The sequence below is a fragment of the Notolabrus celidotus genome, chromosome 2, assembly GCF_009762535.1.
Source record: "Notolabrus celidotus isolate fNotCel1 chromosome 2, fNotCel1.pri, whole genome shotgun sequence".
Classification (NCBI taxonomy): domain Eukaryota; kingdom Metazoa; phylum Chordata; class Actinopteri; order Labriformes; family Labridae; genus Notolabrus; species Notolabrus celidotus.
This window is the reverse complement of record NC_048273.1, coordinates 21,933,626-21,950,173: the sequence shown is the minus strand read 5'-3', so window position 1 is coordinate 21,950,173 and position 16,548 is coordinate 21,933,626. Positions and strand designations below refer to the sequence as shown.

The 16,548-nt window shown below is 44.7% G+C and overlaps 1 protein-coding gene across 5 annotated transcripts; it reads right to left on the bottom strand.

Moving 5' to 3' along the window:
• Positions 1-468: 468 nt before the first annotated feature.
• Positions 469-10,494, bottom strand: s1pr1 (sphingosine-1-phosphate receptor 1). Of its 5 annotated transcripts, XM_034676473.1 has the most exons (5): positions 5,421-5,597; positions 4,893-4,925; positions 2,825-3,115; positions 2,442-2,732; positions 469-917 (listed from the first exon to the last, which is right to left on the bottom strand). In XM_034676473.1, the coding sequence occupies exons 1-5, from the start codon at positions 5,581-5,583 to the stop codon at positions 724-726; spliced, it is 972 nt and encodes a 323-aa protein (XP_034532364.1). In that variant the 5' UTR covers positions 5,584-5,597; the 3' UTR covers positions 469-723. The 5 variants fall into 5 exon arrangements, with proteins under 5 accessions (XP_034532364.1, XP_034532338.1, XP_034532350.1 ...); XM_034676447.1 differs by lacking the exons at positions 469-917; positions 2,442-2,732; positions 2,825-3,115; positions 4,893-4,925; positions 5,421-5,597 and adding exons at positions 6,534-9,258; positions 10,245-10,436; XM_034676459.1 differs by lacking the exons at positions 469-917; positions 2,442-2,732; positions 2,825-3,115; positions 4,893-4,925; positions 5,421-5,597 and adding exons at positions 6,540-9,258; positions 10,460-10,494.
• Positions 10,495-16,548: the final 6,054 nt, after the last annotated feature.

The following is a 16,548-nucleotide window of genomic DNA, read 5'->3' as shown; positions in this document are numbered from 1 at the left end:
GACTGACAGACAGACTGATGTCTCCCTCACTGCAGATAAATTATGTTACATGTTGTTTTAAAGCCGAGGTGTGTTTGTTCAGTCAATGTTCACTGAAAGTTTTTAGATATGTTGATATTATTATAATTATGAGGGACGCTAGATGCTCTGCTATTTCACTGTATTATTTCATCCTCCATGAATTTCATTTTTTTTACACATGTTTAATGTTTTTATTCTTTATCGTAATAACTATTTAACCTGATTATCTATCTGTCTGTCTGTCTGTCTGTCTGTCTGTCTGTCTGTCTGTCTGTCTGTGTCTGTATATCTGTCTGTCTGTCTGTCTGTCTGTCTGTCTGTCTGTCTGTCTGTGTCTGTATATCTGTCTGTCTGTCTGTCTGTGTGTAACATGTCAGTGTGTTTCAAACAGGTGAGAGTAGGTGAGGTGAGGAGCTTGGCAGGAAATAAAGGGAACCATAGACCACATACAGCTCACTGTGCATTCATCACACAGCTTTATTCTCCACAGACACACAGACGGTCTCAGGTGAGGTCTGAGGACTTGAAGGACAGGTCACTGATCTTTCTCCTTTTTGCGACTGAAGAGTAAAGTTTGTGTCATATTTGAAATCTCATGAGAGTACAGACGGTGTTTAAATGTCTCCACACTGAGCTTGGTGCTGATTTAAAGCAAAACAAAGTGTGATTGTAGGAGGGGGGAAGATCTACACTGAACTGGTCTCATGGATTATCAGAGGTGATGGCCTGGACACAGTCCCAGGTCTTGTCGGTGGTCAGGCTTCTGTTGGACACCTGGACATTGACCAACAGTCCCTCTGCATTCACAGACGTCCAGCTGCCATCTCCGAATCCCTCCAGCCGATCATGCTCCACTTGGACTCTGCAGTCCATCGGGTTGGAGGCCAGATTTGCATCTGCAGACGGACGGACAGACACAAGACAGAGTTCAGATACAGAGAACAGAGTTTAAACACCGAACAGGTCTCATATTAAAATCTCAGTGGTCTGTCTGTCTGGAGAACATCTGAACTGAGGTGAACCAGACTTAGGTCCTGTGTCTGCTAATATTAGCGTTCCTGCACGCTGCCAGGTTGACTATGAATCAGGATTCACAACTATATACAATCTAAATGTATCCATCCCCCCAACCACAAGACCCACATTTGGATTCAAGGGGTGTGGTGTTTATGGACTTATTTTATTTAGACACACGCCCCCTTACACTGAGGACACCAAGGAACCTAGGGACACTGAGGACACAGGACACTGAGGACACTGGTGACACTGGTGACACTGAGGACACTTAAAGCACTGAGAACACTTAAGACACTGAGGGCACTAAAGACAGAGTAGTACCCTGAATACCCTGATGACACCAAAGGTACTAAGGACACTAAAGACACTGAGGACCTTAAAGACACTGAGTACCCTGATGACATTAAGGACACTAAGGACCCTGAGGACTCTGAGGACTCTGAAGACACTGAAGGCTCTAGGAAACTAAAGACACTGAGGACACTAAAGACATTGAGGATACTAAAGACACTGAGGACCCTGAAGACACTAAAGTAATTGAGGACCCTGAAGACAATGAAGGCACTAGGACACTAAAGAAACTGAGGACCCTGAAGACAATGAAGGCACTAGGACACTAAAGACACTGAAGGCACTAGGACACTAAAGACACTGAGGACACTGAAGACACTTGAGACACTGAGTACCTTGATGACACTGAAGGCACTAGGACACTAAAGACACTGAGGACCCTGAAGAAACTGAGTGCCTTGATGACACTAAGGACACTGAGGACACTAAAGACACTGAAGAACCTGAAGACACTGAGGACGCTGAAGACACTGAGTATCCTGATGACACTGAAGGCCCTAGGACACTAAAGACACTGAGGACACTAAAGACACCGAGGAAACTAAAGACACAGAGGACACTAAAGACACTGAGGACCCTGATGACACTGAAGACACTGATGACACTGAAGACACTGAGGACACTAAAGACACTAAGGACACTGAGGACACTGAAGACACTGAGGACCCTGACGACACTAAGGACACTGAGGACACTAAAGACACCGATGACACTGAAGACACTGAGTACCCTGATGACACTGAGTACCCTGATGACACTGAAGACACTGAAGAGTGTTGAAAACACTGACACAATTGGTTTGTTCAAAGAACAGTAGTTGGCATTTACAACAATACTGTTAGTGGATACAAACCCCAAGAACTGAACTTAATAGACCTGCACTAAGGAGCACCAGACCTTACTCGACTGATCTAGACCGAAGTTATCCAGGCAGATCTGGACTGCAGAGATCAGGGGTGAACCTCTGAGGTAGGTGCTCTCTGTTAAATGCAACAAAATGTGCATCTGATTGACTGAGCTGTGACTCAGGATGGATCTGATTAGTTCCTCACCGAGCACTAGCAGCAGGTGTTGGTTGCTTGGCTCTGAGCGGATCTCCAGCTTTGGTTTTGGATAGTATCTGCAAGTCAGGTTGACAGGGAGTAGCAGGGTAGGTTTCTCCCAAATGGCGAGCTGCTGTCCAGTCAGGTTCCTGCTGCAGGACCCCTCAGCAACATGGATGTCGTCTCTGTAGAAGTGACAGCTGTGGACGGGTAGGACAGGTGGGGAACAGGTGGCCTCCACGGAGTCAGTGGGTGAGAGGATGCGGCGGCTGACAGAAAGCCTGGGACTGGGACTGCTACCTGGAGCACAAACCACCAACAGATGCAGGTCAATACTCAGCATATATATGACTCTGTGTTAGCATAAGTCCTGAGAGCAGGATCACTCTTACCTGACACGGTGACCCCTGTGGAGTCACTGTGTACGGATGTGTACTGCTGCAGGTGGTAGTCACAGGTGAAGGAGACAGTGCTGCCCACAGACTTTGTACCCAGGACCTCTGCCGAGGACAGGTGAAACACACAGAGGTATCCCGACTCCCTTGTCACTTTTTGGGGGAACCGGCTGTAGTCTCTGTACAGGCGACATTCACCTCCGCCATAATCAATGGGAACTGTGCAGGTGAACTTCACTGACTTTCCATTCTTGATCTCATAACTGCTGACGATGAGACTGGGTTTCTCTGCAGGGTCATATCAGGACCAGAGGACAGGTTAAGACCAGAGGTCATATTGGGACAAAGGACATACAGTGGGGCAACAAAGTATTTAGTCAGCCACTGATTTTGGAAGTTCTCCCACTTGGAAAGATGAGAGAGGTCTGTAATTTTCATCAGAGGTACACTTCAACTATGAGAGACAAAATGAGAAAAAAAAATCCAGGAAATCACATTGTAGGATTTTTAAAGAATTTATTTGTAAATGATGGTGGAAAATAAGTATTTGGTCAATAACAAAAGTTCAGCTCAATACTTTGTAACATAACCTTTGTTGGCAATGACAGAGGTCAAACGTTTCCTGTAAGTCTTCACCAGGTTTGCACACACACTGTAGCTGGTATTTTGGCCCATTCCTCCATGCAGATCTCCTCAAGAGCAGTGATGTTTGGGGGCTGTCACTGGGCAACATGGACTTTCAGCTCCTTCCACAAATTTTCTATGGGGTTGAGGTCTGGAGACTGGCTAGGCCACTCCAGGACCTTGAAATGCTTTTTACGGAGCCACTCCTTCATTGCCCGAGTGGTGTGTTTGGGATCATTGTCATGCTGGAAGACCCAGCCACGTTCCATCTTCAATGCTCTCACTGATGGAAGGAGGTTTTGGCTTAAAATCTCACGATTCATGGCCCTGTTCATTCTTCCCTTAACATGGATCAGTCGTCCTGTCCCCTTTGCGGAAAAACAGCCCCAAAGTATGAGGTTTCCACCCCCATGCTTCACAGTTGGTATGGTGTTCTTGGGATGCAACTCAGCATTCTTCTTCCTACAAACATGACGAGTTGAGTTTATACCAAAAAGTTCTATTTTGGTTTCATCTGACCACATGATATTCTCCCAATCCTCTTCTGGATCATCCATATGCTCTCTGGCAAACTTCAGACAGGCCTGGACATGTACTGGCTTAAGCAGGGGGACATGCCTGGTGCTGCAGGATTTGAGTCCCTCTCGGCGTAGTGTGTTACTGATGGTAGCCTTTGTTACTTTTGTCCCAGCTCTCTGCAGGTCATTCGTCAGGTCCCTCCGTGTAGTTCTGGGATTTTTGCTCACCGTTCTCATGATCATTTTGACCCAACGGGATGAGATCTTGCGTGGGGCCCCAGATCGAGGGAGATTATCAATGGTCTTGTATGTGTTCCATTTTCTTACGATTGCTCCCACAGTTGATTTATTCACACCAACCTGCTTGCCTATTGTAGATTCACTCTTCCCAGCCTGGTGCAGGTCCACAATTTTCTTCCTGGTGTCCTTCAAGAGCTCTTTGGTCTTGGCCATGGTTGAGTTTGGAGTCTGACTGTTTGAGGCTGTGGACAGGTGTCTTTTATACAGATAACCAGTTCAAACAGGTGCCATTAATACAGGTAACGAGTGGAGGACAGAAGAGCTTCTTAAAGAAGAAGTTACAGGTCTGTGAGAGCCAGAAATCTTGCTTGTTTGTGGGTGACCAAATACTTATTTTCCACCATAATTTACAAATAAATTCTTAAAAAATCCTACAATGTGATTTTCTGGATTTTTTTTCTCATTTTGTCTCTCATATTTGAAGTGTACCTCTGATGAAAATTACAGACCTCTCTCATCTTTCTAAGTGGGAGAACTTGCAAAATCAGTGGCTGACTAAATACTTTTTTCCCCACTGTATTAGGAAGGAGGACATGTCAGGACCAGAGGACAGAACATTTGAGGATAAATGCTGTTAAAGTTAGTGTCTCTCAGAAGGACAGGTCTCTGTTGACATCACTCACCTGACCATGATGACCTGGCCTCAGCTGCCAAGCCTGTCAACCAATCAGAAAGAACAGGAAGTCAGACACATTTGGGTAAAACCCATAATCACATGTTCTGAGACCGGAGTGTCAGAGCCACATTAGTCAGAGATTTTCTGAATAAAGGCGTGATTTTTCTGGAAAAGGTCAAAATATTACAGAAATCAAAGTTACAGCCGGCGGTTAGCCCGTGTCTGTCTTTAGAGGTGTCACATTGTATAAAGAGACAACCCATGTTCAGATGATTCAAGATTACTTAATTCTGCTGTACAGTCAGGAAGAACAGAATTGTTTAACACTCTGCTGCCGATAAGAAACACCTGCAGATAAAACACAGGGCTGTAAAACTCCAACGGCTCCTCTCGTTCACATGGTTTAATATAAAGAACACCTGCTCTGCTCTCTGAACTGGTCTCTGATCAACCCCTGCAGCCAAACAGTGTCTGACGTCCTTATCATTAAAGAAAGAAGAGGGGTGTGATGTGTGTGTGATGTGTCATATCTCACAGCAGAACAACAGAGTGAAGAGCAGAACCAGAGCCATCAGATCCTCCTGAAGTCCAGAGCCTTCTGGCAGATGGTCTGATCTGAGTCTGGATTGAACATTCACTCTGTGTTTGTTCACTCTGTTTGTGTAGCTCGGGCTCAAACACAGTCTGATCCATATCATCTAAGGACATTAACTATCAGCTGGCTCAGGTGTCCTCATGTTTATGCTCCTGATCAGCTGATTGTAAAACATGTGACAGCCAAAAACCTCGAAATGTTCCTGTTGGAGCGAACTGTGTTTCCTTTGTTTTCAGTCCCTCTCTGCAGCGACGACAGGTGACAGTGAGGTTATGAATCTACCTGTACCTCCAGCACTGAACACAAGGTGGAGTCTTTGCTCATGGTCTGCAGAGAGCTCAGGCCTCTAACGTCTAACATGCTGCTCCTGTTCCTCTAGTTTTCAAACCGAGGATTAAATATTTCCATCACTGTGTTCACTTTGAATAAATCGTCTGACTGTAGAGCAGCTCTGTTTAAAGTGAACCTGAGCGTGTCAGACACTGAGGGCTCTGCAGACTCAGGGAGATATCTCAGGGCTGAGTGTCTTCTCTTCTCTGTGTGTTTTTATATGTCATAAGTCAGAGAGCGAGTATCATGTTACTTTAGTTAAATTTGAGAACACCTGCTGTTGTGTTCAGAGTACGTGTGCGAGTCTGAACATGAGAGAGTTACTTCCTCTCAGGTGAACACACTCAGTGGGCCGATGAAGCTGATCCTCTGCTGTCATGTGACATGTTTCTGTCTTAATAATAAATTAATGATGATACTGCTGCTGCTTGTGATGATAATGATGATGGTGGAGATGATAAGACTAAATCAGGTCTGACACACATTCCTGCTGCGGACTGAACTCTGTGATTTACACATCAGCTCACTGACCCTTAAACACACTGAAAACTAACTGCACTGAATTTAATGTAATGTCCTGATGTGACCACAGGGGGGAAGCACACTCACGTAGTCTATACGTGATAATCTCAATCACCCATCCCCTCAGACTTCCTCCTCTTCTTCTCCTGTTGTTTGTGACAGTTTATTCAAACTCACGGCATGTTTTTATTTGTCTTTATTAAGAGCTAACAAACACACACAGGAGTTAAACAGTGAAGACACTCACACACCCACACACCCACACACACACACACACACACACACACACACACACACACACACACATTAATGGATTAATAGATCTGCTCCTGATGGACTGAAAACACCCAGTCACCACAGCAAGAGAGTCTGAACTATACAGAGGCTCATTCCTGCCAAAATATAAAAATCAACCAAGATCAAGTGACCAAGACTAATGTTCCTTTCCAGGGTTAAAGAGAAAGCAGCAGCTTCCTCTAGGGGGCACTGAGTCAGCTCTGGAGATTGAACAGGTGTCCCATGTACAGAGGCTACAGTCCTCAACTTACTGGTCGTAGGTTTGAATCAAAGTCCTGACATGATTCAGTGCATGTCACCTCCCCTCTCTCTCCCCACATTCCTGTCTATCTCAAGCGCTCATTTCAAATAAAAGCATAAAAATACAAATAAAAAATGTACATTTCAGTTAATGTTTAAAGCTCCTGTAGGGAACTTTTGATTGTGTTTGTTTTGGCGCCCTCTGGTACATCTTATATTTCATTATGCTGATGACTATATACAAACAGATTAATGAGCTGATGCCTTCATCATCACTTCCTGTAATCATAGAGAGGGTTGAAGTTTGACTCTGGGCACGTTCATTAATCTGTTGAATTTTGGCAAAAAATGAGCCTCTTTATGTCTGGAAGGTGACTGAACAACATAAAACTTGATTTTAGATTTTTACAGACCAAATGATTTTCTTCTCGTGGTTACAGAGATAAATTAATTTGACTAACCTGACGTCACTACGGAACAAAAAATCAGACAGGAAGTAGAAAACACATTCTGACAACAGTTTCTAAAACAGTTAACTTTTTACAAAATGTCACAGAGGCACAGAAAGTCAGAGTCCAGGTCCGTCTGTCCGTCTGTCAGGCAGTCTGTTTGATTTAAACCATCACATTTTTACCTTCATGACATCTGACACAATCAGCTAATCTCTGACTTCCTGTTTGGGTTTCACATGAAGTTTTTTTAAGAAAGTGTAGGAAAAACAAACATTTCCATGAATTAATTTGAACTCTTAAATATTCTCCGTGGTGTGTTTAAGAGCTAAAGGACGGCGTGGTTCTTAGAGGGTCAGTAAACGTCTCATTCTTCTACTAGGGTCACAAACACTTTGTAAGAAGCTACCTTGCTGCGTTAGTCCTCCATCCAGCTGATCGTCCTGCAGGTGTGACTCAATGACTCGTCACAAGTGAGAGCTTCTTACAAAGTGTGCACCATCACCACCTGAGAGTCCTCTGGTACCGGTCCATCCAGTCTAAGAGTCCTCATAAGTGCTGTGAGTCCGCATCAGCTGAGGGTTCAGTTTGGTCTGTGATGACGCCAGGCGCCATTCACAACTTTTTCCTGTCAAATACAAACCCTACGTCTGAGACTCTACGACTCGTTCACAACAACTTGCTTGTGCGGAGTGTTTAGGAGGAGGAGGTGACGTTCCCTGAGGAAGCTGCTGTCGTCTCCCTCTGCGAATACTCTGCCTCCTCCTTGTTTGGGTGGGAGGAGTTATCTGACTTGCTGCGGCTAAACTCCGCCCCCATGATTGGCCCGGTGAACTTAGCCCTGGGTCGGAGGCAGGCAGTGCAGCACAGCAGGGTCTTGATGAAGGCACGACGCATCTCGTTGCTGGTCAGCGTGTAGATGAGCGGGTTCATGGCTGAGTTGAGAACGGCAAGCGCCAGGAACCACTCAGCCTTGTAGAGGATGGGACAGGTGAGGGTCTCGCAGGCTGCGTCGAGCAGCAGGAGAACAAAGAGCGGTGCCCAACAGGCAATGAAGCAGCTCAGAACAATGATGACGGTCTTCAGCAATGCCAACGACTTCTCTGAGCTCTTGATGTTGGCGCCAGAGCTTCCTCGACCGTTGGTGACTTTGCGGAAGACGAGCTTGCGGCTGCGTGTACGAACCAGCACGTAGATTCGGGCGTAGAGCACCACGATGGCCATGAGAATGATGCTGAAGACGGTGGTGCAGAACAGGATGTAGGTCTTGTGGTATAGCGGCAGCACGGTGGAGCACTGTGTCATGCTATCAATGCAGTTCCAGCCCATCACCGGCAGGCCGCCAAGCACCGCCGCTATCATCCACACTGTGCTGATGAGCAGGAAGACCCGGAACGTGTTCCCATTGTTGTGCAGCTTCATCTTCAGCATGGTCAGGTGGCGCTCTATGGCAATGGCCAACAGGCTGAAGACGGATGCCGCCAGGGCCACAAACATGCTGCCCTCCCGGAAGAACCACTGAGTAGGTGTCAGCTTGTAGGTGTTTGCGCCTGACAACAGGATGTTGGCGGTGTAGACGACGCCCGCCAGCAGGTCAGACAGCGCCAAGTTCCCTATGAAGTAGTACATGGGCTTGTGGAACTTTTTGGTCCTCCAGATGGTGGTCAGGACCAAGATGTTTTCCAGAATGATGAAGCAGCACACGATGATGAAGACCACTGAATCGGCCTTCAGACCCGAGTCCTGCTGCGTCTTGCGGAACTTTCCGGTGTAGTTGTAGTGTGTGGCGATCAGGTCGGAGTAGCTGGACTCAGCCATGGCTGCAGCTGCAGCAAGGGTCCAGCAGGGGGCGCTGCTTCCTCACACTTCAGTTCTTCATATCAGGCCGTAACCTTGAAGAAGAGCAGAGTGAGTCCTGCACCAGGAGAGGGGACATGGTCCTGCAGAGAGACAGACTACAGTCAGATGCTTACACATAACAGGAGCAACAACCAGTAATAACACTGATCTGAGATCAGATCAGTGGTCAGACTTCCTGAAAACTGAACTCCTCAAACTCTCTGAAACAGATCAGAGGTCAGTTAATCATCTTTTTACTGCAAGTCAGAGTGAAGAAGGAGAAACCTTCACCTCAGTTCATCCAGATTCAAAGTTTCATAGGATTCATTCATAACCTTAATAACTGATCTCTGATCAGCTCTTAGAAAACCTCAGTCATGTATTTTGTCTCAGGTCCCTTCAGAGCACAGACTCTGCTCAAACACCGTCATGACTTCAGTTTGTTCAGCAGACCTGCTAGATGTGTTTTAAGTGATCCAGTAAAAACTGTAAACCACATCATCAAGGAAAGGACCCTCACTAAGTTTACTGTTTCATAGCCACACAAAAATATGTCACAGCTCAAATAAAGCCCCTCTAACTGATCTCTGGACAGCCTCTGACTGCTGAAGTTTTAACCCTTTACACTTTTTTAATAAACTGTAAATCTTTAGATGTGAAGAATGAAGACAAAAACTACCCTTATACATTTAGTTTTATTTTAAATCTCTGCAGCAATAAGAAAAACGTTCAAACATTGAAGTGATCTGAGATCAGCTCATGATGAACAAACATATTCCTCTGATGTGAGTGGAGCGGAGCTGAGAAAGCTCTGTGAGCGGGTATAAAATAAAGAACCTAAAGAAACTTTCAGCCTCAACATGAGAACAGAGAAACATCTCACCGTGCCTCTGAGCGCATTTTAACCTTCATTCAGACGATTTGACGCTCTCAGTGAATAAAGTGAGTATTCACTGATTGATCCCTGATCTCACAAACCCGAACCCGAGTCCGCTCTGTGATCTAACACATCGATTATTCTTCGATAATTCACTTTTTTTTGCTTTGTCGAAATAAGGGAAATCGCGGTGTTACGTCACTACACTACCTGAAAGTTTAAGATTTTAAAGTTCAGTTCAGAGAAACTGACGCGTTTACAGGGACCCGGGTCACACTGAACGCGGCTCCGCTTCTTTCTCATCTTCATCCTCCATCAACAAAACATTAAAACCTTCATGTTGTCAGAATCGCCGAGAGTCCCCGAGGCTCCCCACCAAAGTCCAGACAGAAACACAGATTTAACCGAGAAGAAGAAGAGTTTACCTTCAGCCAGAGTCCGCCGAGGAAAACAGTCCGACAGAGAGAAGCGCGAGAGAGCACAGAGCGACCACACACACACACACACACACACACACACACACACACACACACACACACACACACACACACACACACACACACACACACACACACAGACACACACACACACACACACACACATACACACACTGATGCTGATGGGGATGATGGTGTTGCCCTTCTCTTTGTATTTTCTGCTCCTTTATCCTTTATGAAAACTGATCAGATCGATAATGTTAATGATGAAGATGAAGAGTGCAGAGATAATCAGTCAGTGAAATACGACTTTATCATTACAGAGAGAATAAAACATGTAAATCATATTTTACTGCTCTTTGTATTTTAATCTGCTGCTCTTAAAACATTTTTAAATAAATCACATAAAATAAACTGATTAGATTAATATCATTTATATTTATATCATAGGAATATCAATCAATCATTCAAGCTTTATTTCTATAGCACCAAATCACAACAAACTTTATCACAAGATGATATAATAAACTCTCATATTTATCCTCTGTGGGAAATAACCAGCTGAACAACCCCCTCCCTCACACACACACACACACACGCTGACCCCCCACTCTCCATACTGACTCCGAGTCATTGTCCTCTGACCTCTCTGTGGGGTCAATATAGGGGTTATGGTTTCTGGGGGCCTCAGATGGGGCCCTGCTCACATCACCCTGCTGCAGGTGGATATTATGATTTAAACAGAAGAAGAAGAGCTGGGCAGGTGTGTGATGGGGGTCGGGGAGGTGCCAACTTTCCATGAATCCCCATATTTGCCAAGTCTAGCTGTCACTATCTTGTTTTTTGTTCCAGACTGAAAACATGTTTATTTCTGCTGTAACATTTTGACATCGGGCTCTACGGGGACTGACTCACTGCAGAAGACACACTAATGGACACAAGGGGAATTGTAGTTTCTGACACTGTAGGGTTATTTATTCTTATTTTAAAAGGTCTAAAACAAAGCTGGAAACACGGGAAATACAGAGACTATACTAACTGGGACCATACAGCGTACACTGTGAAAACATTACTGAGAATGTACTGGAAATTTATTGGTGCTGGAGGATATATACTGTATGTGTGGAGCTATTTGGGGAAAATACTGGAAACACTGGAAATATACGAGATGTTAGGATAAATGAGCTGAGATGAGATGAGATAAGCAAGATGAGACTATATTGATCCCCAGAGTGGGAATTCTGTTGATGCAGCATCTCAGACATTGTAAGCTAGTGAGTAATACAATAAGGATAAGAGTGTGATTAATGTATATAACACATCATATGTACAGTATGTTTTCCACTTTGAATCCAGAACTCTCTCTGTTCCAGTTCCTAACGTAACCCCAGTTTTACCTCATCATCATGCCTGTGTTGTCCTGTGCAGAGTTCCCAGTATGGCTCCAATTTACTGGACTTTATCACCAAACTATCTCCATTAAGGTTCTCTCTTAAGGTTATATTGTGTTCCCATTTGTGGGGCAATATTTCAACATATCCTGGTCTATGAGTGGGCTAGTTATTTTCCAGTATTTTCTCATTGCTTTAGTCTATCTACTCTGGATGGTGTATTCTGTCTTTGGCCCTCTTATGTTATGCCCTCCAATTATACCACCAGCATTACTCCAGAATAACTAGTAACCCTCTTTCCACTATGGTGCCAGTGGGAATCTGATTCAATATGGTAATTTATTATGAAGGTTCTGGTTCTGTGTGAGAAAGCATGTGCTGGGCTGGGATCATACTGGGAGCGTTCTAGTTGTTGGACATGTGACCAGTCCACTCTGCTGCTCAAAGTCTAATCTGGATCTGAGATGAGGAGAAGCTGATGGGAGAGTGGTGGGGGGGTGAAAGGGGTTGTGGGTAACAAAGCCCTCTTTCCTCTGAGCCGCTGACTGTATTCAGACTCTGCATAGCTGAGCATCACCATGACGACAGCTGGAGGGAAACAGGGGGAACTGAGCAGCGTAACAAACTCTGAAACTCAAAAACTAAAACACAGATCACCTACAGACCCAGAAACACACAGAAAAACTCCAAGTTCTGTCAGAACCTTTAGAATCCTGTAAAACCTGGTAGAACTCGATAAGCTGTGTGAGAACTCCACAAAAACTTTCAGAATCTGTTAGAACACTGTGATAATGTGTTCGGGTTGTGTTAGAATTCTATGAGAGCTCTATCATTGTTAGAACTATCAGAACTCTATGCGGGGCTGTTTTTGAGTTCTGTCAGAACCATGCAAGAACTCTTTTTTAGAGCTTTGTCAGAACTATATTAGACCTCACAGAGCTTTGTCAAAACTCTGTTAGAAATCTTTGAGAGCTCTGTTAGAACATTTTGAGAGCTCTGTTAGAGCTCCTTGAGAACTCTATTAGAACATTTTAAAAGCTCTGTGAGAGCCCTGTTTGAGCTTTGTTAGAGCTCAGTTAGAGCTCTGTTTGAACTCTTTGAGAGCTCAGTTAGAACTCGGTTAGATCTGGATTTCAGATTGAGTTCTTGTTTCAATATTTTAACCTGAAATCCAGCCTGGACTTAATTAAACTGCATGTGGCTGAAGGGGAGCAACTGGTGTGTGGAATATTTGACTCACTGTAAGAATCAATTTTACTGATCTTTAAGCAGGTCTGGTGTCTGGTCCAAGTCCTTGACTTAGTTCAGGACCAGAACCAATTTTTTTGTGGAGATTAACAGGAGAGTACAACAAATGATCTTTTACTTGGTCTTTATCCTGGCCCTGGACCCTGAACCTATTAAAGGTCTTGAATTGTAAAGGTTTTTTATGGATTCCAGATGTGTGTTGGCATGGGTTCTGATCCTGGTTTAGGACCAATGTGCAGTTGTGGGATAGAAGCGCTCATACCTGGTTTCGTTTTTTTTTTTACCTTAATCTATTTCGGATCCTGCTCTTTGTTTTAGTCCCAGTCTTTAACCTGGTGCGGGTTATCATCTGTCCCTGCTCCTGGTGTTAAAATATGCTCAAATCTTTGTCCAGGTCTCAGCTCTTATCCTGGTACTGGTTTCATTCCTGCTCCTGTTGGTCTTTAAATTTTGCAGTTCTGACACTTTAACTGTAGAACATGCACAGACTGTAATTATGGTTTGGACTCAATGACTGTGTGTGTGTGTGTGTGTGTGTGTGTGTGTGTGTGTGTGTGTGTGTGTGTGTGTGTGTTACAGGAAAGCATTAGGCAGCTTCTTCCTCTTTGACTTCCTGTGATGTGATTGGTTGTTTCCCAGGCGATGAGGAATGTGGCGGCTCGCCATCGTTACCCTTGGGGGGGGGGCAGTAGATGTGTGTGTATCTATGTATGTGTGTGTGTGTGTGTGTGTGTGTGTGTGTGTGTGTGTGTGTGTGTGTGTGTGTGTGTGTGTGTGTGTGTGTGCGCGTGCGTGTGTGTGTGTCTGTGTGTGTGTGTGTGTGTGTGGGTTGAGAGGGAGGGGAGTCTGATGTGCTGTTGCATTAAGTGAGGAAGAGAAATCATAGCTGCTGAAAGTGTTTAACTTGGACTCTTTTAATCCAGTTTCTGTGTTAGAGGGGTCAGTGTGTGTGTGTGTGTGTGTGTGTGTGTGTGTGTGTGTGTGTGTGTGTGTGTGTGTGTGTGTGTGTGTGTGTGTGTGTGTGTGTGTGTGTGTGTGTAATCTGTGTTTGTTGTGTCTGGAGTTCCTGTGTTCACTACAAACACCACAGAAGACGTGTGGATGTTGAAGCGGCTGTCTCAGAGCTTTTGATCATATCTCTGAGGACCTAAACAGGATCTTCATAGTCCTGGTACTGTTTCTGATTAGTTTCAGGTGGGGTCTGTTTCCGTGGTGATGACGATGATGATGTTGATGAATATGATGATGATGATGATGATGATGACAACTACTTAGAAAGCGGGCAGATCTCCAGAAAAGAGTGTGACATGCCTTTGACAGAGACTACTGTAGAGTCTGATACCTTCAAACCAAACCTGTTCACACAGAGCTCATTCAACTGATCACAGATCAAATTTAACCTCTCTGTATTTCACACTCACCTGAGGCCTCTCTCTCTCTCATCTTCAGGAGCTCTGTCTCCAGAGTTTTAGAGCTGCTTGCTGTGGAGGTTTGGTGTGAGTGCAGCTCTGAGTCTTTGGTCCCAGTGACGTTTCAGCCCTACTGTGTTTGAGATACACCAGCAGTCACAGAGACAGAGTTACCTCGAGCAACTAGAAATATCAAATGTAATCAGTCAGTCCAACCTTTCTCTGTGTGTCTCCACTAAAATAAAGGTGAGGTCAGTCCTGGTCCAGATCCAGGATCCTCTCGGAGAGCCAGTCTGGATCGATGCAGAAAGGAGATTACAAACTAATCAAAGAATTTAAAAATCAATATGAAGCTGAAAGGAAACTGGCTGAATGACTTTTAATGTGTCTGTTTAAGCCTGAGTCAGCGCTCATTCAGCAGTCTAGATTATTAACATTTGCTGATTTATTGAGTTCATTATCAGAACAGAGAGGAGAGTGTTATGATAACCAGCCTGCAGCGCATTACAGCATGTATCAGTCTGTGTGAGCCCAGAGAAACACGCTCACTTAACAGATCTTCTGTTTCATGATGTCCCATCAGAGAGAACTTCTCTGATGCTGCAGGGTCAAAAGAAAGTCAGAGTTCAGGTGAAGAAACCACTGACCTGCAAAGACCAGCTGTCTGACACTAAAACACAAAAACAAGCGGAGACTCAATCATTTTTTTGTAATAACCAAATAACCCCACTGTCCACATAAAATACTGTTTCATTTAGAAAATCGTAAAATTTCTGTTTCATGAGCTGTTTGTGTTTTAAATGATTCCACATACTCTCAACAATGATGTGATTATTATAACCAAGTAACACCGGAGCACACGTCACAGAGGCAAGAAGTTAGTTAATGCTAACTTGCTGCTATTTCAGCTCAACCAAACACAACTTAAATATGAATCAGCACCACTGACTTTCAGCAATGATTTATAACCATGCAGACTACAACTCCCATGACCCCTTGCAGCTTCATGACATCATCAAACTACTCTTATCGTTGTTTTGAGTGTCAGGCCCCTTTAGGTTGAAATGACCAACTGTGCCTTTAATGCAGGAATAAAATACTATAAAATAAATGCATCAAAAGTAGAACATTTGTATGCATGAGTATTTTTACAGAGTGGTACAAGGACTTTTACTGCAGTAGTAGATCTAAGTACTTCCTGTTGAATCTGCGTCTGATGGGGCTGATGGTGTTCAGAGAGAGGAGGCCCAGCCTGGACGTCCTGCTGCAGGAGGACAGAGGGCCTCAGGGGGAGATAGGGGTGGATGTTGGGGGGTGGTTGTGGGTGGATGTTAGGGGTGCTGAGGCCTCTGCTGCACCCCGCTCTCCTCTTAGCATTCAGCAGAGCGCTCATTAGACATGCAAAGCTGCAGAGCTGGAGCTCTGGGCCTGAATGAGCAGCCTTTGTCCTGTAATTGGAGATGTTTCTGTGGGAGCCACAAAGAAAGCAGGGCCCCCTCACCCTCCTCATCTCCTCACCCTTCCTCACCCTTCCTCATCTCCTCATCCCCCCTCTGATTCACCCTGTCCTCCCTCCCCTCTCTGTTGTATAACTTGTTGCATAAAGATCCAGCTTTCCCTGGTCACATGATGTCACCTGCAGTGATGGACACCTGTTCAGCATCATGTGGCAAAAAAACGATCATCATAACACAGTCACCATCCTACAGTCTCCAGCCTTAGAGAAAAACTCAGACAGGAGGAAGACATGTTTGTTTAACTTTGGAGACAGGAAGTTACCCTCAATCTGCAGGAAACAGTCAGAGGGGTGCTTTTTGAATTATCTTTGAACATCTGAGATCAAAACTTAAATCTCCCTAAACATGTTCAGAGGGATTTACTTCTTTAAGAGGATGACAGGGGAATTATCACAGCTGATTTATGAACAAAAAGTGTTGTGTGTTTGTGTGTGTGTGTGTGTGTGTGTGTGTGTGTGTGTGTGTGTGTGTGTGTGTGTGTGTGTGTGTGTGTGTGTGTTTGTGTGTGTGTG